The 24,756-nt window shown below is 36.3% G+C and overlaps 1 protein-coding gene across 1 annotated transcript in view; it reads left to right on the top strand.

The window, feature by feature from the left end:
• The window catches only part of gas2l1 (growth arrest-specific 2 like 1), a 53,452-nt gene that overhangs the window by 22,201 nt on the left and 6,495 nt on the right, over window positions 1–24,756 (top strand). The window contains exons 2-4 of the mRNA XM_056457751.1: window positions 15,042–15,149; window positions 21,771–21,867; window positions 22,344–22,653. Of these exons, the coding sequence (XP_056313726.1) occupies window positions 15,042–15,149; window positions 21,771–21,867; window positions 22,344–22,653 (515 nt within the window). The remainder of the gene's footprint in view (window positions 1–15,041; window positions 15,150–21,770; window positions 21,868–22,343; window positions 22,654–24,756) is intronic.

Genomic DNA, 24,756 nt, shown 5'->3' with positions numbered 1-24,756 from the left:
GGTTTTGATGGACATAATTGAATTGTTACATTGTCTCAGAATTCATTTTACGAGGTGACCTTTGTGCACAAAAGCTGCCTCCAGAGTCAATTCCTGATAGGGCTGCAAGGCAACAAGTCCGCTGCCAAAGCTTTTGGATGTAGCCAATGTTTTTTTTATTTTTTTTGGTTGGTTGGTTGGTTGGAATTCTCTCACAGAATTGTCATTTTTGTGTGAATTATCATTTTCAGTCAAAAGAAAATCTGTGGCTGTCTAAAATGCTGAACCTTTAACTGAACTATATTATGGAATTATTTTATATGTCTGCACTTTATTACTTGTCATGTGTAAGGTTAATTTCAGCTGATAATGCTCAATTCACCCGCACTCCACATAAAAATATATTTCTTGTTTTGCTAGACACCCCTGAAGCCCTGAGCGGTGCATTAAATTCAAGGCATGATCGTATTTAGGTTGGAATCCACCCAGCCTCTATCTCCTGATGAAATCAGATATAAACTTCTCAGCAACAGATTTCTCATTCTTGCACAACTGAAACAACAAACGTTTCTCTGTGAGGTATTTGGCTCGAACAGCATCATATTGTTTTAATATTGTGACTATGCAGTAAAATGTGTCTGATAAATGTGATGTAAAGCGCTTTAAGAACACCTGCCCTCAAAACAGTTTCTATTCAAAGCTGTGATCTGAACTTACATATGAAAATAAGAATGTTATTAACACGATCTTTTTTTTACTACAGTAACTTGCTGGTCTAATATGCAGGTGGCACGTGGAATAACAAATGCTATATTATCTTGTGTTCGGATGTCTCTGATTTCTGGGAACACAATCTTGTGAGATAGTTATGGAAGATTATTTAGCCAAAGCATTTTGATTTTGGTTTAAGCATTTCAGAATTAAAACAACATTTTGATATGCTGTGCAGGGATATTCAGATTATTTTAGTTGTCCATTACATGATCTGTTTGTTGTTGTTGTTGTTTACATCAAGGATTTTTTTATATAATAAGAATGTATCCATCTCATTTAGTGCATGTTTTTATTTCTAAATGCATTTTAAGAGTTTATATAGTTGATATTATAACCGCAAATGGTAACACTCTACTTGAAGGGGTTGTAGGAGCCAGTTATGCCTAATTCATTTGTGATACTAATTTAGTTAAAAAGGTTAAAACATGGTGAAAATTGATATTTAAATATATTAAGAATTCATTGTGATTGTATTATCTAAAATGCAGAATTTAATAATTGATACAATTTAAAAACCTTTATTTTGGTATTTTGGCTTCCGACAGTAATACGTCATGAGGTCATTAGTTCATACGTTTGAGGCTGAATGCAGTTATGGATTTTGGAAGCAACACAGTTTTTTGACCGAGCTATACCGAGCTATATTGATTCTATTGTTACTTTGTATTTTTGCATATCTTCAGTAAACCTTTTTTAACAGAAGATTCGTTCTTACTCGCGTTTTTTCAAATACTGGTTGTTGAAATAAAAGCTTCAAAAGGTGCCACTACAGGGCATCTGTTCATTAAACCTTCATAATCATGACATGACACATCAAGAATGTGAATGAGTTTTTATGCAAGCTTATATAACAACTGTCATTAAGTGTCATTCGCTCGGATATGTCCTTTTAAATGCAAAGATCACATTGTTATGACAACTTGACATAAACTAATATATCAAAATCTGTTTTTGTCTTTATTATTACAACTTGATATCAAGCTATTGTAAATGTCATGAAATCTATAACAGCGTCATAAATATTTTTCTTTAACTACAGCGGTACAAGCTGAATTTGTCATTAAAATGTTATTAAATATTAATGATGGTCATAAAAATTATTTGACAGAGTTCCACTTCAGTTTGTTCCACTGAAAATGTGATCAGAAAAATATTCATGACACCATTATAATGCCTCATGACAATCATGTTTATGACAGATTTATGACAGGGAATGTTATCTCGGAAATGTTAAGTTGTCATAACAAAGTGTCATCTTTGCATTTATAATGTCGTAACTGAGCAAATAACACTTAATAACAGTTGTCATAAGCATTATGGCTGGGCGATTAATCGAAAAGTAATCGAAATCGAGATTCAAAACCTATAATTGATCAAATTTTTCCAGGTCGATTTATTCAATTACTTTCCCTACTGTGTGTGGTGTTACGTGACCCCGATTTGTTAAGGCTAATTTATACTTATTACATTATGATTTATACTATATTCTTCTGATATTATACTTCTGCCAAACACATGCGTATGGTCCAGCACAGCCTTCCTATACCCGCGCACCTCTCAAAAAAAATTTAACTACACAACACAACGAAGCATAGCGCAAGCTTTGTGATTGGTCAGTTTAGTAGGATGAGTGGTGCAGAGAGCCGCATTTTAGGCAATGTGTGTTTAATTTCAGTTGGTCAGCGTTGATGTTCAATAAAGAATCATATATAGTGTGTGTTTCTTTCAATTATTTTAAAATCAAGTAATGCACCCTTCATTCAAAAATTTGTCACTTATAATATGTGAGCATATTTACGAAATTTATCAGTGAACTATGAGTGCAAAAACATAAAATAAATGTAAAAAATAATCGTTCATTAATCGTAATTGAGTTAAAATGGTCAATTAATCGAGATTTTAATTTTAGGCCAAATCGACCAGCCTTAATAAGCATGCATAAAATCTCATTCACATATTAAAACAAAGCTACAGTCATTGGAAAAAGAGTCCTAAATAACAGGCTGCATTTTTTAAGTGTGAAGGCAAGTCTGCCACTATTTTTCTCTTCAGTCGAGAGTCAGTGAGAGACACAAAAACAGTGTCTGTTTAGACAGAACTCTTCTGAGACACTCAGTCACGCGATTACTGAGAACCGATTCCACTACTCCAAAACAGTCCACACCCAGGGCCTTTCTGTATCTAAGCCGGAAGGGTCCTTCAGTCACTCACCCAGCCACCCTACTGCATGTTACCTCTGTCAGAGTGTGTGTGTATCAGGTAGCCTGGAGTTATCAGAAGGGCAGATACAGCTCACTATCTCTCAGATGCTCCATTTCCCGCTCTGCATCTCCAGGCTGGCGCACCCAGCGCTGTGTCTTTGATTCAGGCTCCCTCAGTGCCGTACTGGAGGAAGCAGAGTGATAAACAGAGTTTTCCCTCCAGACACTCACACACTCAGGCAAAACAGCAGCACTGATAACTGACCTTGGGATAGTCTGCTGGTACAACCAAAAACAAAAATGAGGCCTGAAAACACATGAGCACATTTCTTTCTGTTAAGTTTTCATTTTCATTCTTGTTACAGAGTAACTACTGTAATATACTGAGCAATATTAATTCAGTTCATGTGCTTATACTGTATGTTTGGGCTTAGGATGAGTGTTACTTTTAGTTGTATGAATTTCTAAGTGTATCTCCTCCTAGGCCTTTCAAGCTACAGACTTCAAACTTTCGTCAAACCTTCAAACTGGTCTGACTCGGGTTGCTATATCTTTTCTAACTGATCCGACCTTGGGTTTTCCGAAAAACGACCCAGAAAAATCCCAAAAGTCCCATTGACTTAACATTGGGTCAAACTTTGTGAGCTCATAACTCTGCATCAGACTGTCCTACAGACTTCTAACTGGACTCATTTAACTCAGTCTAGCCAGCAGCCAATAACTGATGACTTTTTAACTTACTAGCCACTCCCTAGCAACCACTTACAGCACCTTAGCAACTGTCCCATAGACTTCCATTGTAAAAGACTCCCATTTACTTAACATTGGATCAACCTTTGTGAGCTCATAACTCTGCATCAGACTGTCCTACAGACTAGAGTCTGGCCTCATTCAACTCAGTCTAGCCAGCAGCCAATCACTGATTACCTTTAAACTTACTAGCCACTCCCTAGCAACCATAATTACACACACTTTAAGGTAAGGTTAGGTTTAGAGTTAGGTTCAGCATTAGTACATAGTACATAGTACACAGTTATTGTTCATGTAACATGCTAATTCATGCTAGAATCATGCTAATTCATGTTAGGATCATGCTAGTAACATGCTAATTCATGCTAGAAACATGCAAGTAACATGCTAAATCATGCTAGAATCATGCTAGTAACATGCTAATTCATGCTAGAATCATGCTAGTAACATGCTAATTCATGCTAGAATCATGCTAGTAACATGCTAGTTCATGCTAGAATCATGCTAACAACATGCTAATTCATGCTAGAAACATGCTAATTCATGCTAGACGCATGCTAATTCATGGTAGAATCATGCTAGTGAACTTGTAGTGAGCTATGTACTTATCTATGCCGACTGTTTCAAACTTTTCAACTTTAAAACGACTTCAAACTTTTAGACTCGGCTTTTCAAGCCACCATAAAGTTTGTCCTCTAACTTTAATATCTAGTTATTATTACAAATGCAAAGTATTTTGTGGAACTAGACTGGAAAATAAAGTGCTACCGTTATTGCTATGGAAAGATCTTTCTAGAACGCATTTAAGTTCAATGTCAGGTGGCTAAAGTGCTGTACAAACGATAAAAAGTACACAGAGTGGCAAGAAAAGAAAAAAGAGATAATCATAGTAATAAGAATAAATAAAAACAAAGATACTCATCTGTTATTTACAATTAAAAATATGGGAAAAGATGTGAAGAGTTCAGGTGTAAAAATCTCTAAGTGCCATCTGAATTTTGTTTTTTTACAAAATTAGCTTTTTTGCAAGCTCCTGTGTGTATATTCAGTAAATTCACTTTTATGGCAAGCAAATACGTTCTTTGCATTGCATTTAAAATGAAAAAACAGAACAAAAATACTGAAGGCTGAGAAAAATGCTCATTTTAGAAAAACATTTTAGTTGGCACTTAGAGGTTTTTGCATCTGAACTCTTCATGTGTTTTTACTTTGATTGAAATTCGGCAGGTTATTTCATAGCTTTGGACCTGCTACTGCAAAGACTCTGTTACCCCTACTCTGCAGGCGAGAACATAGTATTGACAAACCGCCTTGGGATCTGAGTGACCTATTTGGATTATTTGTACTATACACGGAGAAAACAGGACTTTTGACCAGATTGTCATTAGAAATAATGGTTATACTATTGTACAGTAGGTGTACTCGACATGTGCTCACAGCGTTTTTTTTTTACCTCAGAATGTATTGGGTTATGTAATGTAACTAGTTTTGTTATGGTTAGGTTCAGGTGTATGCTTAGGGAGTGTATCTTATTACCCAGTTTATGTAAGTATTATGATGAGTAAATAGTATGTAGGATACTGTATGTACATGTGAAACAAGACTGTATAATGAAGTGTTACAGAAATATTATATTCTGTTCAATTTTATTTGTCCAACTATTTGATTTAATGTTTGAATATTCTTTCCAAGAATTTTATATTATAAATATATATATATATATATATATATATATAATATATTATATATATATATATATATTATATAATATATATATATATATATATATATATATATATATATATATATATATATATATATATATATATAATGGTATATTATTTGATATAATTGATATAAAAATAGGCCTCACGGTGGCGCAGGGGGAAGCACAATCACCTCACAGCAAGAAGGTCACTGGTTCGACCCTCGGCTGAGTCAGTTGACATTTCTGTGTGGAGTTTGCATGTTCTCCCCATGTTGGCGTGGGTTTCCTCTGGGTGCTCTGGTTTCCCCCACAAGTCCAAAAACATTGGGTAAGCCAAAAAAATTGTCCGTAGTGTATGTGTGTGAATGGGAGTGTATGGATGTTTCCCAGTGATGGGTTGCAGCTGGAAGGGCATCCGCTGCGTAAAACATTTGCTGGATAACTTGCCGGTTCATTCCGCTGTGGCAACTCCAAATTAATAAAGGAACTAAGATGAAAATGAATGAATCCATCAATGAATGAATGACATAAAAATAAGATAATTAAAAAATGTACATTTTGTCATCAATTACTCATTACCTCCACTTGATTCTTTTTTTCTGTTGAAAAGAACATAATATACTGAAGAATGCTGGGTGGTGAATGGCCATTGTCTATTTTTTGTTTCTACTAATATTATCCACGCCAGCTTTTTTCTTAACATTTTTCAACATATCTTGTTTTGTGTTCAACAGCAGAAAGAAATTGATAAATGTTTAGATTCGCTTGAGTGTGAGTAATTGGTGTGGACATTTTTAATTTTGGGGTGAACTATCCCTTTAAAATTGAATTTCTGCATTATTTACAGGAAAATGAATCCCAGCCTGTGAAAGTTTTATTAATGCTGATGTCTTTTAGAAATTTCATTTTAGACTGGATAAATGTCTCACCAGTGCTAAATAACTTAAGCAGTGTTCATTTCATTTTATTTCAGTGAATTTGTCAGAATTGTCAGCCCTGCTCATTATCAAATCCATTCATTCGGAAGCATCAGGCGTCCATCTCTCTCTGTCTGCCAGTATGTTTTTCAGGACACACTTGTATCTGTAACAAGACTGCAGTTATCAGAGAGAGAGATGTTATATGGCTTGTTCTGTCTACTGTAGTTCCCTCTTCAAGCATCACAGTTTCCAGAGCAATGCAGAAGCAGCATTTTCCCAGTCTATAACAGAAGCGTCCATTGTCTGCAATGTTTACATTGTGTGTATGCTGCTGACAGTACTTGGTAGCCATTTAAATAACGTCTCCATGTCTCACATTTGGCAAGGGTGGATCCACATGCTAAAATCAACAAAGAAATGCTGTGAAAATGTTACAGACGGAGTCCAGTTTAGCTACAAAGCTCTGTGTAAACTTGATTCTTCTCTAAATGAGCGTAGAAGTTCAATATTAAGTACTTCTGTAGCTTTCAATTGTATTCCCTCATGTCCATGTATGCTGTTTGAAGTCAATTTCTTTTTTTATTGCATTCAAGCTTCTAATAATTCTCAGTGGCTGACTTTCGACATCTATTAAAAATGTGTGGTTATTACTAGTTTATTTAAAGAGCCCCTATTATGCATTATAAAAGATCATATTTCGGTTTTGGGGGTCTCCAACAACAGTCTGATATGCATGCAAGGTCAAAAACACTTTCATTGTCTTATAATATGCATTTATTCATTCATTCATTTTTTTCCGGCTTAATCCCATTATTAATCTGAGGTCGCCACAGCGGAATGAACCGCCAACTTATCCAGCATATGTTTTACGCAGTGGATGGCCTTTCAGCTGCAACCCATCACTGGGAAACATTCATACACACTCATACACTACGGACAATTTAGCTTACCCAATTCTTGCTGTGAGGCGAACGTGCTACCCACCCGGCCACCGTGCAGCCCTAATAGGCATTTATTTTTTTACCTAATTATTCCAACAACTCCCATATGATTCGTTAAGCGATTCATTTGTTCCCAACCCCCTCCTTAGCACCATGCTAATCTGCGCTGATTGGTGCGATGACCCAGTCTGTTGTGATTGGTCGACTGCGTCCAGCGAGAGACAGAGAGAATCGCCCACCACGACTTATCAACATTGTTAAAGTAGTCAGAGAGCAGAGTGTATGTGTGAGCCCAATGCAGGAGTGCATTAAAGCAATACAGTTTAACAAAAGCATATTGCTCTTGTCTTAACCATGACACACATTCAGTATTAATCCACGCAGAGTGGCAAAAGCTGAACTATTTTAAAACTGGAGCGGTTACAAGTAACAAAACACAATTAAATACATTATTTGCAAGCTAGAGAAAACAAGGAGGCAACCATTTAATTGCACTTAAGTTACTTACACTTGTGAAATGGAGGAACGAACTAACCCATGAACTGTATACTGTAAAGTTCCTTTCAAGTTCTGACAAAGTCCCAAACATCAATAGTCTTTTCTGGTCCTTCCTTTAACCAGCGGTCGACGAATGTCCTGTTGTGAGCATGTAGATTGCTGAAGCACTCGTCAGAAAAATGATGGAAACGCAGCACAAGGCTGGGGCTATAATGCTGAAGTATTTTTGCCAAATTAAACTTTAACCACTGACTCTTCACAGCCTCATCTTTGGGTAGGGAAACTAACACTAACCTTCCCTCACACTTCAGAGGACCGCGTCTTCGCGACTTGATTCAACCAGGATCTGCTACAGTGTTTGTCTTCCTCTTTTTATTTCTAGAGTGTTTGTGGGGGGGGGGGGGGGGGGGGGGGGGGGGTCAGGGGTTTAAATTTTCCAGGTCTGTGTGTGCAACAAATGGGCTGGACTTGAGTTTCGTATTGACATCACGCCAACACGGCTAAAGATTCGTTACCAAGACAATTCATTTGAACCTGTCTGAGTCGACTCTTATAGATAAATCAATAGTTTTAAACACAATGCACTTTCAGATTTAAGCCTTAGCTAGATATTTCACTTCACTTAGAGCTGTCTTACACACTGTATGGATGGACATTTTCAAAAACCTATAATAAGGGCTCATTAAAATGAGTAATAGCTAGGCATTTGACAGTGTCAAATGTTTTGTTCCTATAATTATTGGAACTCTACTTATGTATTAATTTTTAATATAGTTATATTTGAACAAACTAAACTTCAAAATGTTTATGAAATACAGTAGGTAACACTTTACAATAAAGTGTTTTTAGTAAACTTTAAGTTACATTAATTCTGGGTTCACATACGCAGAACTTGTTCTAGTTTACTTATGGAAAGTTTTTCACCTCAAGTGAATTTTTTTTATAAATTTTGATTTTGCGTTATTTCTGTCTTCATGGTAAACACATTTTGTATTCCACGTCATTCGCACTGGGTTGCTGAAATTCACCCATATTCATACATTTCATACACCAAATCTTATATTATTAAATATCAGCACATCTTGTAAGAATATTTGTATGCAATGTTGATGACTGTGGGGATTTTAATAGAAGCCTTTTGGTTTTGTCACATCACTTACATGTGGTTTAGATACAATGTAATGGAAAGAAACCATAAAGAGTCACTGCTTACTGACTTTCCAGAGCAGATGTCTAGACAAAGAGAGTGAAGCATGAGAGACACAAAACTCAAAGTGAGAGAGAGAGAGAGAGAGAGTCTGTATAAAAGCTCATTCTGGCTCTGTGGTAACAGTCAAACACATGCTGTCTAAATAGACATGAAGTTCGCTCTAATTATAGAATATTCTAGCTTTTAGCCTTTAATCATCTCAGCAGGCCAATAATGTGGAAAATAAAAATTATTAAAAGGCAGTTCTAGAGCCTCCAAGTCAAACTACAGTCAGTCAAGTCTTACCGGCTGTGTTTGTGGTAGTAAATCTGGTCTATTATGCCAGCAGAAATCTGCCACCTCTCGGCTGTGGAAACTCCATGTCCATGTAGCACAAAGATGAGTTTCCTTGTGTTTGCACAAGTGGTTCAATGTGAAATTAAGGACAGCTTAAACTGTCCGTGTAATTTTCCCACGTTTGTGGAAAAGCTAAAAAAGGGTTTTCAAAACAATAAAAAGATAAAACAGCCTTCCCCCTATATTCATTTGTGCTGTTGAATTAAACGTATTAATTCATTTTCTTTTTATTTATGGTCAGAATAATAGTTTTGACTTAATAGTTAGGACTTGAGATGCATAGCAGAGTTGACCGCGATAACAGGGTTCGAGTCCAGCGAAGAACGTTTCAAGAAAGCAAAAACAAAAGGCAAAAAATAAAATAAACAAGTAAATAACAGGGTGGAAATGTGGTAAGATCTGAAAACGAGGTAAAATCAGGCAAAGGCTTTTCTTTTTCTGGACTGCTTTTCAAAACACTGCGGTTGGGTTTAGGGAAGTGGGTGGGCGGGTCAGTCTGCTTTTTAAAATACTATTGGTTGGGTGTAGGAAAGGGGTAGGGTAGGGGAATCAGTCAGTTGGTCAGTCAGTTGACAGCAGCCTCTGGTGGATTTATGCAAGAACAGCAGGTGCGAATGGCTCTCGTGAGAGAAATTTGAGATCTGAAAAAGCGTACACAGTGGCCTCTGGCGGATTTGCGAAAACAAAAACTGCAAAAAGATGTACTTCCTGGGACATATTTTGCTCTTTCCAGAAATGTGTATAGCAGTACATTTTCAGAATGAACCTGAGTTGGAACCTAGAGAGAGTCAGGACTTCATTTTTACATCTCATTCAAAGGCGGCGCTCACAGAGCAGAGACCCCATCAATATACTGGGGCGTTAAGACTCACTCAGACCACAGGTTGAGCATCCCCTCTGGTCTCACTAAACCACTTCTAACAGCAACCTAGTTGTCCCATGTGGTATCCCATCCAGGTACTGACTAGGCGCAGCCAGAGAGCTAGCTGCTATTAACTATTTGTTTTTGTTTTTTTTAACTAAAACTAACAGAATTCATTACCTACTAGGATAGCCATAGCAGTCATTCTGACTGTTAATATAAAACTGTACAGAGTTACATTTTTGTTACATCATATTTACATTCAAAACATTCAATTGAGATTTTAGAATTAAGCTTTAAATGTCTGTTGTCATATTTTATAAAGCCAGTTCCCTATAGATACAATCTTTTGGTAATATAGCCTATAATTGTGTATAAGTTATTAGTCCCCTGTCCCCTGGGAGACCTTTTTTTTAAATTTTATTTTCAATTATGTTTTTTTGCAAAGACTTTTCTGGAACAAAGTTATTTTTTGCTATGAGAAAACAGTGTGTCCGCAGGGTCTTAAAAGTTGATAAATCAATTATGAGAAAATTAAGGCCCTTAAAAGTTATTAAAAAATCTTAATCATATTTTCTTAAAGTTTGTTCAAGTGTTGTCGAAAGTGTTTGACTCCAAAAAAAAATCATAAATATATTTATTTTCCTCCTAATATTAACAATGGCGTGCTCGATCGGGCCGGGGTGTGTTCGGCCAAGCTCCTCCATCTGGGTGATGTCACGTAATTTGCAACAAACGTGGGAAGGTGATGTGTAGCGAAAATATCGAACGAAACAGACGGCAAAATGGGAAAATGTGAGTTTGCGTACTCCTGATTGGAGAAATACAAGTTTGGAAAGAAAGACAACAGTGGCTAAAGCCTGTCACTGAAAACAACCGTGTAATTTATTCTTACAAGCTTTGTTTCTTCCGAGCTTATCTGAGTTCTGTTGCATGGTTGTGCTCCATTGATTTATTTAACTACAACTGTTTATTAACAACTGTTTATTAAGTTAAAGGTTTGATTCTGATTAGGACTGAAGTGGCGATGAGGTCTTAAAATACTCTGAGAAGGTCTTTAAAAATGGAAATTACCTTTAGGATTGCTGCAAATACCCTGGAAAATTATGTTTTAGGTTAGCAGATAGTTGCTAGGCAACAGAAGCATGCATATTCAAAGGCACGTGAAAAAGAAGCAATCAATTTGACCATTATGGCCATTCAGATAGATATAAACAGAACTCTTTTGTGTTTTGTAATTAAAAAAATAATAACAATGCTACAATGAAATATACATACATGTAAGAAATGTCAGGGCATTATCGTTAATATATTGGTTTTATTTTAACAAAATTGTCAAATTCAAAATGACTGCTTTAGTAGTTCTAGTGTTAATATTAAAGCATCTTTTTATTTTGGATTGCAATAAAACGCTGAAATCAATCTCTATAAGATACACCCATATACAGACATTGACATTTAATTAGTGATAATTGCTCCTTATTTGCTGACTAAGTATATGTGTCTTCATCCTTTTTAAAATGACAAAGGTGTGTGTGTGTGTGTATGAGTCAGAGTTTTGTCTTGCTGAGTTTCAACCCTGTCCTCGCATTGCTTCTCCCTTGTCGGATCTTGATTGATCTTCTGGACTTTTGCCCTGTTTGTTGTCCTGGTGCCACATTCATTTACGCCAGTCTTTTCAAAGACAAACAACATCAGAGTGAGCTAGAGAGAATGAGAGTCTGTACAAATCCACAAACACTCCACCCAGCGTAGCGCTTTCAACCGACCTGACCGTTTTAAATCACAATACACAATATTACGTCACTCTCTTTCACATCCAGAATTACGTTTTACCCATATGTGGCTTTGAGTTAATCATTGGGCAAGTCCCAGATTCTCATCAGGATATGACGCAACTTGAGGCTCTTTGTTTCTCTGTTTGTGCTTTGGAGAGAGCGAGAGATGCATAAAGAAAGAGAGAGACTGTTTATTTTCCCCAGGGAGGGATTTGGTTAAGGTGTGACAGGAATTGGAAAGGTCGGGCTCTTATGATGAGTCAATCACCTCAGGAACTCAGGAGAAGAGTCAATAACAGACCGACCTATGATGCATCTCATATAAGTTACAGTACATTCACACGCTTATACATGCTCCCAGCATCCTGCACTCGCTCAAATAGAGTTGAAGTGAGGTGAGGGATGTGATTCAGTGTTTCTCAGAGGAAACTGCTTCTGTTCAGGTGCTGCTGAACATTCAGTGGAACGAGTGTGACTAAATGTTTTAATAGTCTACAGTGAGCTAGTCAACTAACGGCTATAAAATGACTCCACATTTGTAGATCAGTTGTGTTTTTCAGCTCTCTTAAAACTAATAAAATTAAGAAAAAAGACATTATTTTGAATTGTTTACACTTTGCATGTAGGTATGTTGATTTTTACATATTACAAGTATCAAGTGTGTGTTTGACTAAATTACTTGGTAATACCACTATTAAGTCCTTTTGGGTTGTGTAATCAATTAGTAATAACATATTGATTGATTAATCGATTAATTGATTGATTGACTGTGTTTTCTTAAATAATAATGTCCTGATCAGGTTTTTTTGCCCTCGAGTCCGAGTCATTTGATTTTGAGTATCTAACGATAAGAAACCTGATCTGATACTTCTATAATACATAAAAAAAGAATAAAGAAGAGTAAAGAAACAGATCCAGGATGTTCCTTATTCTTTATTTAATCCACCTTATTATAACATTCAGCAACACTGTTAACAAACAGAGCACTTTTGTGAGGTAGCTTGAACAGTCAAGTAATAAATACCAGATAAATTCTCTAACTTTTGGACTTTCCAAAAAATCTCGTATAAATACAAATAGCACCTCAACTTAAATTACCCGGCAGGCATGTAAACAAAAAAATACAAACAAAAAGTGCCACAGTGTTTGCAAAGCCAGTAATGTGTTTTCAGGAACTGCACCCCTAACTCTTACTGTCATCACAGTAGTAACTTTCACAGATGGAAATGTATGTTTTTCTTAATGAAAACTAACATCTCTACCTCTGTTCTCATCAAGGACATTTGCGACGGCATTAAAGTCTCATCAACTTAATACCTATACCTCCAGACTGCAGACATACTCGGGCTTTCTGTTTCAAGCTGCTTCCATGTTTTACTTTGCCGGCATTTAACCAAGAGCGTCTCTGCAACAAAGTGATGTCATGCCGAATGCGTTACTGTTTCGGTGTGAAGTCAAGAAAGAGGTCTGACTCCGTGTCACCGCATAACAATAGATGTGTTAAAAAATAATAACTATATATATATGAGCAATTCCAGCATAATGGATGTGACATTTGCAGTAAAATCTCAAAACATAAATTGACAGAGGAAGTATATGTTATCATTATATTGAAACATCTCTTTATATTTTTCAAAACAACTAGTCACAGAGTTATGGAAGCAATGAAATATCAATCTTTAAACATTTTTTATGTTTTAAATAAGGAAAATAAACATGTGTTATGCATGTGACAAAAAAAGTCGGCAAGTTTACAGTATTCAACATACTTTGTAGAAATTCTGTGAATTAAACTGCACAACCCAAAGGAAACAATGCTAATCAAAAATATATAAGTTGGCTCTCTATAGAACAACATGATTGATTTTATTTGATTTTACATTTTTGCTTTTATGAGGAAAAAGCTTCGTTATGGATGTGACATCTCTCTGTTATGGATGTGGAATTGCTCATATATATATTCAAGTCCTGATCGGGAGGTAACGTCTGATTCCGATCGAGTCTGAAACTGCGTGATTGGGCCCAATTTCCAGTCACGTGATTGGATCTGAACATCCCTAATAAATTATATATAGTACTGTGCAAAAGTTTTAGGCCAACATTAAATCTGTTGTTTTACTAATGGTATAATGGATATATGTGACCCTTTACCAAAAATCCAGCCAAAATTGTAAAATTTTTGTCAATTGTATTTTAAATTGAGATTTATTTTAAAAAAATTATCTTTCAGTTGCTGTATGGTTTGGTTAGGTTAGGGTTTGAATTGTTTTGGTTTAATTGTTTAAGACATGTAAAAGACAATGTTCAAGAGAATGCTGTTTGTCCTGGTTTGAGCTGCAGTTCTACCAGTGTTGTTAGCAATATTGTTTGAATTGATGGATTTTTGAATGTTGAAAAGTACAGATAGGTTTTAATCCATTATGCCATTCCTTACTGAAAGTACTTCAGTGGTAATAGTTTTCATTTACAACATGATAATGATCCGCTAATTGCAGTAAAATCTTAATTGGAGAGAAAACAGCTGATGAAACAAAGACAGTCATGAAATGGCCTCCACGGGGTCCAGACTTGAATATTATAAAGGCTGTGTGAGATCACCTGTGCTAAAATGTGCTAAAAGAAGCCTGATATTACACAGCACCTTATTTCAGAACATTTCGGGACAATTAGAACCAAACAGTTCAAGTTGTTCGTGGTGCCAAGGGAAGCCACATTAAGCAGACTTTTGCTTGAAGAGTAAATGTTATGCTGTTGTTGTTTTTTGTACATATTTTCTGTATTTTCTGTTTGTTTTTAATAAAGAAACTGATTGATTACATATTGTGTATGTAAGTCTTAAGCCAACAAAGCATGTATAGTGCTTGGGACTTTTCCACAGTACTGTATATATAATTCACATTGATTAAAGTTATAATTCATACTGTGTTTATTCTTTGCAAGCTTCATACTATGAACTATATTATGCAAATAATTGATCTACTGAAGACCATCTTTTCAAATAAAATGTTGTTTTTGAACTATTAGCCTTGATTGTCAACATATTGTGTGTTATGTATTTTAAGGAGTGTTTCTTATGTATTGCAGGTTCGGGAGATTCTGGGCCAGTGCTCCTGTCCATCACAGTTCCCCATGACCAAAGTCTCAGAAGGAAAGTACAAAGTGGGCGACTCCAGCGCTCTCATCTTCATCAGGGTATGTAGAAACTTGAACTCTCTTACTAATAATTCTTGAACACATTGAAATTCACGAAGATGAAACAACAAAAACAACAAAAAATACTTCCTGCTTTAAATACAAATCAGCATTGGAAGTGTTTGACACATCATTGGCCTCATACATACCACAGTAACAACCACATTTACAAATGAGAAGGAATCTTCTAAATTATCGTTATGAGTGTGGACAGAACAGGAAATTGCAATAAAATAACCTGAAATTACAATGATATATGCTATATTTGGTATTCTCATTTTTGAAAAAAATAATACTGTATCAACAAAAGACTCGTTATCTTAGCCAACAGAGGCCTGCTGTGTTTGTTTTGCAGAGTGCACTCTTTAAATGTTGTCATGTCTTTGCATTATAAGTGTAGTGGAGGCCGGCTAGCGAAGTGCTATGCAGGTAAACCTCACTCCTCCGACCTCAAAAGGTGCTCTAGTAACAGACGCTAGACGCCGTGGTCTTTAGCCTCCTTGTTAGAGCAACCGACTCCCATGCAAAGAATCGCCGGTTCGATCCTAGACCAGGTTAGGTGCAATAAGATCAGTGGGTTACATAAGTGATCTTTAATAAGTGTATTTAGGCTTAAGCTATCTAGTTGTCATAGGTATGTGCAATATTTTGATATGTGGTGTATTTATTTAATAGCATTTTTGTGAGATATGGCAACATTAAAGAGTCATTCTTTAAGGAAGCTTACAACTGTAAATGTTTAGTGTACCTGTGCACACTGCATACATTTTTGTGAATGCAGATTTTAAGAGTTAATTGCAGGTATTTTTTGTAAATTGTTTATACAGAACACAATTAAGCTGTAAACAGTGAAATAATCAAATTTCATTACCAATAACAGCCAACATCAGCTCAACCAGTGCATTGGGATAGAAGACAAATCTGTAAAAAAAAAAATCTGATATTTTTGCTGATTCATTTGACCACATTCGCTCAGTTCCACACAGTGAGTTTTAGTAAAAATGCTGAGTCGCACTCACAGACATCAAGCCATCGATTCTGTTATTTACTTACTTTCTGAATCTGTGCTACTGTATCATTGGGACCTTTAGCATTCCCAGAATGGAGGCCAGACTATAATAATTATAGCTCCATAATAAGTCATCCTGAGGTTTGAATGGTGTTTACACAGTTGCCAGGCTGACCTATTCAAGACTTGAAGTCTGTTATCCAGCTTCATCTAAAAGGCACCCACACCCATTCATAATGCGGACAGAAATAGAGACCTATGTCATTTCCTGTTCTCCGTACATAACTCTTTGGATTCATGCGTGGGTGGCTATGGGTATTTATTTGCACTTTATGCATGCATCTTACTTGTCGTACAGATTTTTACTGGCTGAAACTCTGGATGGAATTCTATCCTCCTCTAGGGCAGCAGGGCTGAATCAATTAAACTCCCTTTAGTCTCATTTACCTCCGCATGGATGGTGGGATCGAAACTCTATATCCCTCTATTTTTCTCAGTCATCATCAGTCTTAGTTTTTCCTGTTCTTAATGTTTTTTCCTCTTTATGTTTGTGTGTGTGTGTGTGTGTGTGTGTGTGTTTGCAACCTAGCTGGTGCTGCTTGAAGCCTTTTATTTGCTGAGCCTATAATTATACATAAACACATCATCCTCCACTAGCAGAGGCAGAGTGATGACATCAGTAAGGAAGATGGAAGGTGAAGGGCAATAAGATTGAGACTATCATCATTTGGACACTCACATTATTCAGTCACACATTTTAATCTGTGTTAGTTAAAGAAAATTAAACTCACTGAATGCTGAAAGGCCTGAAGACAGAGGCCTTGGCACAAGAGAGCATTAGCTTTGTTTATTGTTTATCATAATTATGGTTTCAGCATGTTTCCGCTTGTTGCCATGGTGACTCAGGGGTTGAATCTCAGGGGGTGAAGCTGTAAAAGTGCAGTGGTCATATTGGCTACAATTCAGTTGTTACATTAGGACTTGCTGTATAAACAAACCTGCCTGCAGATACATTTACCTAAATGCAAAAGGGTGACAATTACACTCTAAAGATAATTACATGCTTAGTGATTATGATTATTTAAAGGAATTGCAGTAGGAGTTCAAAATAAGGTGTCTGTGCATTTTTTTAAGTGTGCGTTTTGCCCTCCAAAGTTTCTATAGCCCCTTTCACACAGTGATACCGCCAAATGTCCAGTAAATAACTGGAACGACTTTACCGGTAAATAAAAAAAACGCTGTTAACACAGAGAAGGACATCCCGGAAATTTTCTGGAAAAGACCATTCACACATCCATTTCAAAATAGTGGTAAATTCTGACATCATTAACCAGAAATGAGTTCTAAACAGCCACGCTTGTATTTGTAAACATAAAGGGATTCATGTGGTTGATAATAAAAATAAAAAAAGGGTGGGCTAATAATTCTGACTTCAACTGTATGTATTTTTTGCTAACTTATAAAAATGTTTCATATACTTTTATAAATTTTGAGGGGTATTTAACCTTTGTTGAACAGGACAGTAGAGAGTGTAGGCAGGAATGTGTGAGACACAGAGATAGAAGGGAAGCTTCAGCAAAGGACCTCAAGCTAGGAATCAAACTCGGGTCACCGTGAGCACCTTGGCGCTATATGTCGACGCACCTAACCACTAGTTGACGGCGACCATTTTCATCTTTAATCCCATTCTTGCATAAATCAAGAAAAAAAGCATCAGCTATACAAAACGCAATACATAAAAATATACTTTTATATCTTCGAATAAAACTGTGCTCTCCACAGCATTACATTTCCTAGTTTAGCTTTGATAAACTCATCTGCTCTCCCCTGCATTCTGTTATATTCTGTTTCAGTTCGTGCAGCTGCCTTGTGAACAGCTCAGCTTATTTTGTCCTGCCTTCTTTTGGTACGAGTGGTTTGGCAAGGTGCTTTGTATTAGCAGCTGGGAGTAGACTGACTGCCGTCTTCTGAAACCTTATGTTTAGATAATGAATCAAGCATGAATATAACCAATGATAGGAAAGTTTCATCTCATAGAGTTTATATTATATCATTGAGTGTAACTGAACCAATTTTTTATCATGTTAATGTTGTCAGGATTCATTGCTTTAAGATAGCACCTTTAACTGACAACAAATTTACATGAATATGAAAAAGCTCTAAATGTTTATTTTTCTTAGGATATTGTAATAGTGATTAATATAACTTAAATTAATCATCATTATGCCGAAAATGCATCCAAAACAAGTTTACAAGGTGGGTGAAAATTAACTAGGCATTAAAGGGGTAGTCTACCCAAAAATTTACATTTGCAGTTAATGCACTCACCCTCAAGACATTGAAGATAGAGTTGATTTTTTTCTTTATAAGAACATTAAAGAAGACTTTTAGCTGAATCTCTCAGTGTTTTGTATAATGCAAGTCATTGGTTACCCATTTTTGAGATATAAAATAAACACATACAAGCTGTTCAAATCAATCCCAGTGGCTCCTGATTATAGACTGAGGGTTTTATGAAGAAAAGCGATCAGTTTGTGCAAGACATTGAACATTATATAAAATATTAGCTTTAATCCTCAGACTGGGCAAACGGTTCTCAGTGTGCGCACAAGTGTAGTAAGCACAAGCTTCCAAAAATGGGTAACCATTGACTCTCATTATACAAATCACAAAGGACCACTAAGAATAAACATAAAACTTATGTTCTACTGAAGAAAAAAAAATCACATATTTTCTCCAAGTGAGTAAATGAACTGTAAATATTCATTTTTGGTTAAGCTATCCCTTTTAAAATGTGTATTAAAGTCCATATTTCTAAAACTGCCTTGCATGGCCGATGTTATCGCTGTGGGAAATGTGAAATCATTCATTTTCTTTTTCGTCCCTTTATTAATCTGGGGTCACCACAGCGGAATTAACCGCCAACTTATCCAGCATTTGTTTTACGCAGCGGATGCCCTTCCAGCCACAACCCATCACTGGGAAACCCATACACACTTATTCACACACACACATACACTATGGACAATTTAGCTTACCCAATTCACCTGTACTGCATGTCTTTGGACTGTTGGGGAAACCAGAGCACCCGGAGGAAACCCACGCAAACACAGGGAGAACATGCAAACTCCACACAGAAATGCCAACTAACCCAGCCGAGGCTCGAACTAGCAACCTTCTTGCTGTGAGGCGACAGCACTACCTACTGCACCACTGTGTTGCCGAAATGTGAAATCCTATATTTATTTTTGTCTATTTAGAGCTTCTATTCATCATGATTATATTGGCACTAAACGTTTTACAGCCATGAAACATCTACTTTTCACCCACCCTGTGTAGAGAAATGTTTTGCTTTAATTTGTATAGACCTTTTTGAGAGATGTAAATAATAACAATGGTCCTAATGCAGATCCTGTTTTACATTTTTGATTTCTATAGCTTCCGAGAATCTAGGTCTACATATTGATAAATAATGTTATGATAGCTGCTGTAACATGAAGTTATGATTAAATTGCTTCTTGTTACAGTTATGAAATAATTTGATAACAAGCAGGAAATGCTCATGGGCCAGTGACATCGCCACATAGAAATCTATATCAATAAATTAATTGAAACATGTTATTTTCACAAAGTTATTTTCTTTTATTAAAATGTGCAACTCAGCATATAAAGTTTAGCTTGTATGCTCCTGTGCTCCAGTTCTTGTAAGTTATCGCAGGTGGGCATTGTGCCAGCCAGCAGATGTGCTCTCTTTTCATAGCAACGGCACACGGACACTCATCACATGACGATTCCTTACCATGTGCTCAGCAGATGGAGTTCAGCAGTGCTACAACTATAAAGAGCTTTGTTGCAACAGGTTTGAAGTACACAATCAACAACTGAGTGTGTTTTCCTTACTTGGCGTTTTTTGATAAAAGAATCAATAGCACTCTTTTATCTTACATTTCTCCCTGTCGACGCTCAGAGCTAAAAAGAAGGGCTGTGTGTCAGTGCTAAATCTCCTCCATTGCAAGTGGGGGTTGAGTGAGGGAGAGAGTGTGGTGTCTTTTTGTTCTCTCTTCATCTCGGTCATAGTGTGTTGTCATGTTAATGAAGGCAATGGAGGCAGCAGTGAGTGTTGGTGGTCAGCTCTGTTGTATATATAATGCTATAAGGCATAGGAGGCTGATCTTATAATAATCAGCTGACTCGCATGCTCTCCCATCTGTGTTATTAGTGGTGTTTGAAGATATGTCTTGCTATTATTATTGACTAGATATACAGTATTTAAACAAAAAACATGCAAACTAAACATGAAGAAACTGGACTGATACACACACTCACACACACACACACACACACACACACACACACACACACACACACACACACACAAATTAACGAACAATGACATCAATATTTGCACAACTGCTATTTTTACACTGCTCTGTGCAACATTACTACCTCAATGACAAATGTTTACATGCACAGTATTTATATCTGATCCAATATTTGCACAACATCCGTAGTGTACTGGTCGACATTACTGTTTCTTGTTCTGTCTTGTTTGTCCTGTCTTATTTGCACTAAACTTTTTTCACGTTGCGCTCTTTTTCTTATTCTTATTTTATTTATTTTTTATTTTAGTTTATCTTATTGTATTTCATTCTCAAAATGTTTATGGTAGTGCACAATTCTGTGTTATGTTGTCAGTTTATGTTGTTTGATGTGGCACCTTGGTCCTGGAGAAACATTGTTTCTTTTCACTGTGTACTGCACTGTATTGTTGTATTGTTGAAATGGCAATAAAGCCAACTTGACGACTTTACTTAAAAAAATAGCAGTACTGTTTATGCTATAAATTTGAAAAAGAAATTAGATTTTGCAGTTTGTAGAGGTATGATATTTCTTTTCTTCTGTGATCAGGCTTATGATTTTTGCCTTGTGGACAATAAAACATATCAAAAGAATCAGCCACATTTAAAGGCTTGAAGAGAGACTAGGGGTGGGCTTCTTTTGAGCAAGAAATCGCCCAGAATACCCCAGCAACAAGCTAACGTCAAATAAGCAATCTCTCTGTGGAAGCAGACTTTGCATGTGCTAGCACTACTGGCGTTTTTTTCTTCTTCTCAGAATATGTAAAAATCTAATTTACATGTTAATTCTTGTTTTAAAGCTCTGTATGTTACAAAGAGACCTACTGCTTAGCAGTGTTGGGTAAGTTACTTAAAAAAGTAATAGATTACAAATTACTGATTACTACTGAAAAATTGTAATCTGATTACATTACTAATTATTTCATGTAAAAAGTAGTTAGATTACCAATTACTTTACTTTAAGTTACTTTTATAACATATAAAACCTAAATTAGCCTATTTAGGTCACTGTGTTTTTGGGCACTGATGTCCTCCTTGACTACAAGTATTGTCGTAGAATGCCTTCTGTTCAACACTCCAACTGAATAGAGTAATACCATACTTTCAATTGATTGATTAATTTATACAATTGGCAAATGTAATTAATATGCAAATACGCATTGTTTAATTAATTTTTAAACCTGGGATTTTATTTATTATTCAAAGGCTGCTTTTAATGTCTTTCTGTCTGTCTGTCTCTCTGTGTGTGTGTAGGTGTTACGAACTCATGTGATGGTGCGCGTGGGCGGAGGTTGGGACACACTTGAGCATTACCTCGACAAACACGATCCCTGTCGCTGTGCTGCATACGGTGAGCTCACCACTCATGTCATTTCCTGTCTCTGAGACTTCTTGGAAATTTTTTAACAAAGCTACATGTGTTTCTTAAGTCTGCTTGTTTACTTTCTTTCAGTTTAAGACAACCAAGTTCTACAAGTTTTTTTGTCTAGTGTTTTGGTGTTTAATAGGGGTCTGTTCACTCATTTAAGGCCAATAACAAAGCTAATAGTGTATTTTAATATGTTTGTGTTTGTGTTTAGAACAGATTGATAATAGCTGTCCTCCTTAATCTTTACCATAAAAAAATTACTTAAATATATGCAAAAAATACTCAAACCATTTCCATTTTTGCTGAATAAAAGTATTTGACAACAGTCTTACTTGACAAACCACTCTGAAATGAGCATTTACTGTATATCAGTATTGATTTCCAATTCACTTATGAAATAATCATTATTTTCTTATGAATTTTAAAAGGGTTGTCTGTCATCTTTCTATCTTTGACAGCTCACCGGTATCAGCAGGCAAAAGCGAGTGGCCAGGCTCCGCACAGTAAGAGCTCCAGCGCTCATTCTTCCCGCTCCACAAGCCCAGGACCTCACTGGCGCAACGAAGGCATCGCACCCTACAAAATGCCAGACAGACGCTCTTTGGACCCTGCAATGGGCACCACTGCGCATTCCTCTCCATCACGACCCGGCAGGTCACACCATGCAGCAGTGCCTGTGGAGATGGACACAAACACAGGACGGCCCACAACACTGCTGCCTCGACCACCACGAGACAGATCAGAGCCACGCCACTTTAATCCGCTCAGGTTAGTCCTGTTTGTTTGAGTTTAGCTGTGGATTTACATAGTTGTTTGTGTGTGTGTATGTGTTTATAGCTTATAGGAAAATACCTAAAAGTCATCAGTGGTTTAAAGTAACAAATTACAATATACTCAAATTACTGTAATTGAGTAGTTTTTCTCAGAAATTGTAATTTACTAAGTATTTTTAAATATGTGTACTTTTACTTTCCCTTGAGTACATTTTTAGTGCCGTATCGTTACTTTTGCTCCTTTACTTTCCTTTAACCTGCAGTCACTGCTTTATTATTTCTTGTCTATGGGGATTAGAAAAATCAGTCCTGTGATTCCTGTCTAATCAAATCACACAGAAGGTAAATCGCCTCATAATGAACCACCTCAAGACATGGGCGACTTATAATTGCATCAAACTGTTTGGAAGCATTGAAAGTGTCCAATAAGATGTCCAAAATCTTTGCACGCATTGACCCAGATATTGTTTAGATGCATGTCACCGATGAAAAAATGACAGATGTTTACTGTATGTAGATCGAAATGGCCTTGAACACCCAGCAGGCACAGGACGTCAACATGATGTTAGATCGATGTTGTACTCCAACGTCGTGGGGGCGCTGCATTTTGTTTGGAAATGAAAATCGGGTTGACGTCAGAACTCAACGTAAGGCCAACATCAGTGTCCAACATCCAACCTGAAGTCAACCAAATATCAGTGTCTAATGATGTTACAGCTTGACGTTGTGTTGACGTTACCACTATGACGTTTATCAGATGTTGGATTTTGGTTGCCATACCCAACGAACGTGGCTCGACGTGGATTTTGGTCACTTTCTAACACAACCTGAAATCAACCAAATATCAACGTCATTTGATGTTGTTATTGGACGTCAAAATAATGTTCTTAGACGCTGGCTAGACATTGAATTTTACGTCACGACCTAAATCGAACCTAATATTAACGTCTTATGATGTTGTTTGCCTGTTGGGAAATAACTAAATGCACTACAGAATGTTACGTTTACACACATCCGCAAATGACATGTAAATGCATCAGCTTTTTACAGTGCAATACTCACTACTCACTATTCTTAAGTACTTTTGAAAGGTCTACTTTTTACTCGTACTTTGAATATTATTTACAACAGATACTTTTACTCTACTTGCACCACATTTTTAGGCAAGTAATGGTACTTTTACTTAAGTATGATTTTTCAGTACTCTTTCCACCACTGAAAGTCACTGTTGAAAACAAAATGCACCTAGACAATAATTGTAAAGTCACCCCTTTTCATTTTAGATAAGTTGTTGATTGTCAGTAATGTGTAAATTACTATTTTTGTCATCGCAAAGAAATTGCTGATGGAGAAAGTAGCCACTGTGTACATATGGCGCACAGCATGTCTTGTACAGATTCCCCTTGTTTACTGACGTGGTTGTTATATAAATTCACAGAGATGCAAATTATGTTGAAATTATGTTATCGTTCAAAACAAGAATATTCACACTGACAATTGATTGCAAAAATGATACAATTTAAAAGGTTGAATGCCTTCATTCATCAAGCATGAAATCAATTGATCAGAAGGGGCATGTGCATGTTTACAACCCTTAGGAAAGTACCTAAATTATAAAAGTACCTATAAAACACACCGGAGCCAAAGGCAACTAAAAAATAAAAGCCTTTAAATGTTTTGAGAAAATATATAAGTTTAAACATGGCACATCTTGTAAATTAAATATAAAACAATATTGAACATTCATATTTAAGACGACTGCTTCACGTTATAAGATTTGTTTATTGATAATATGTGTTTCCCAGTGTTGGGTTGCGGCTGGAAGGGCATCCACTGCATAAAACATATGCTAGAATAGTTGGCAGTTCATTTCGCTGTAGCGACTAAGCCGAAGGAAAATGAATAAATATTGATAACTGATAAACTGAGCTTTGGTTTTTACTACTATAATACAATTACTGTATGGAAAGAAATATCAGTATTGATAAGATGCCTAAAGTAAATAGACAAAGAGAGAAAAAAATGTAATAAAACGAGAAAACCAATTCATAGAATGACTTCATGCATGTATGAATATGAAAGTGTGCCATCTCTGTAT

The sequence above is a fragment of the Danio aesculapii genome, chromosome 5, assembly GCF_903798145.1.
Source record: "Danio aesculapii chromosome 5, fDanAes4.1, whole genome shotgun sequence".
In the NCBI taxonomy this organism is placed as follows: domain Eukaryota; kingdom Metazoa; phylum Chordata; class Actinopteri; order Cypriniformes; family Danionidae; genus Danio; species Danio aesculapii.
Note: the sequence above shows the minus strand (reverse complement) of the source record. Positions and strands in the feature narration are given on the sequence as shown.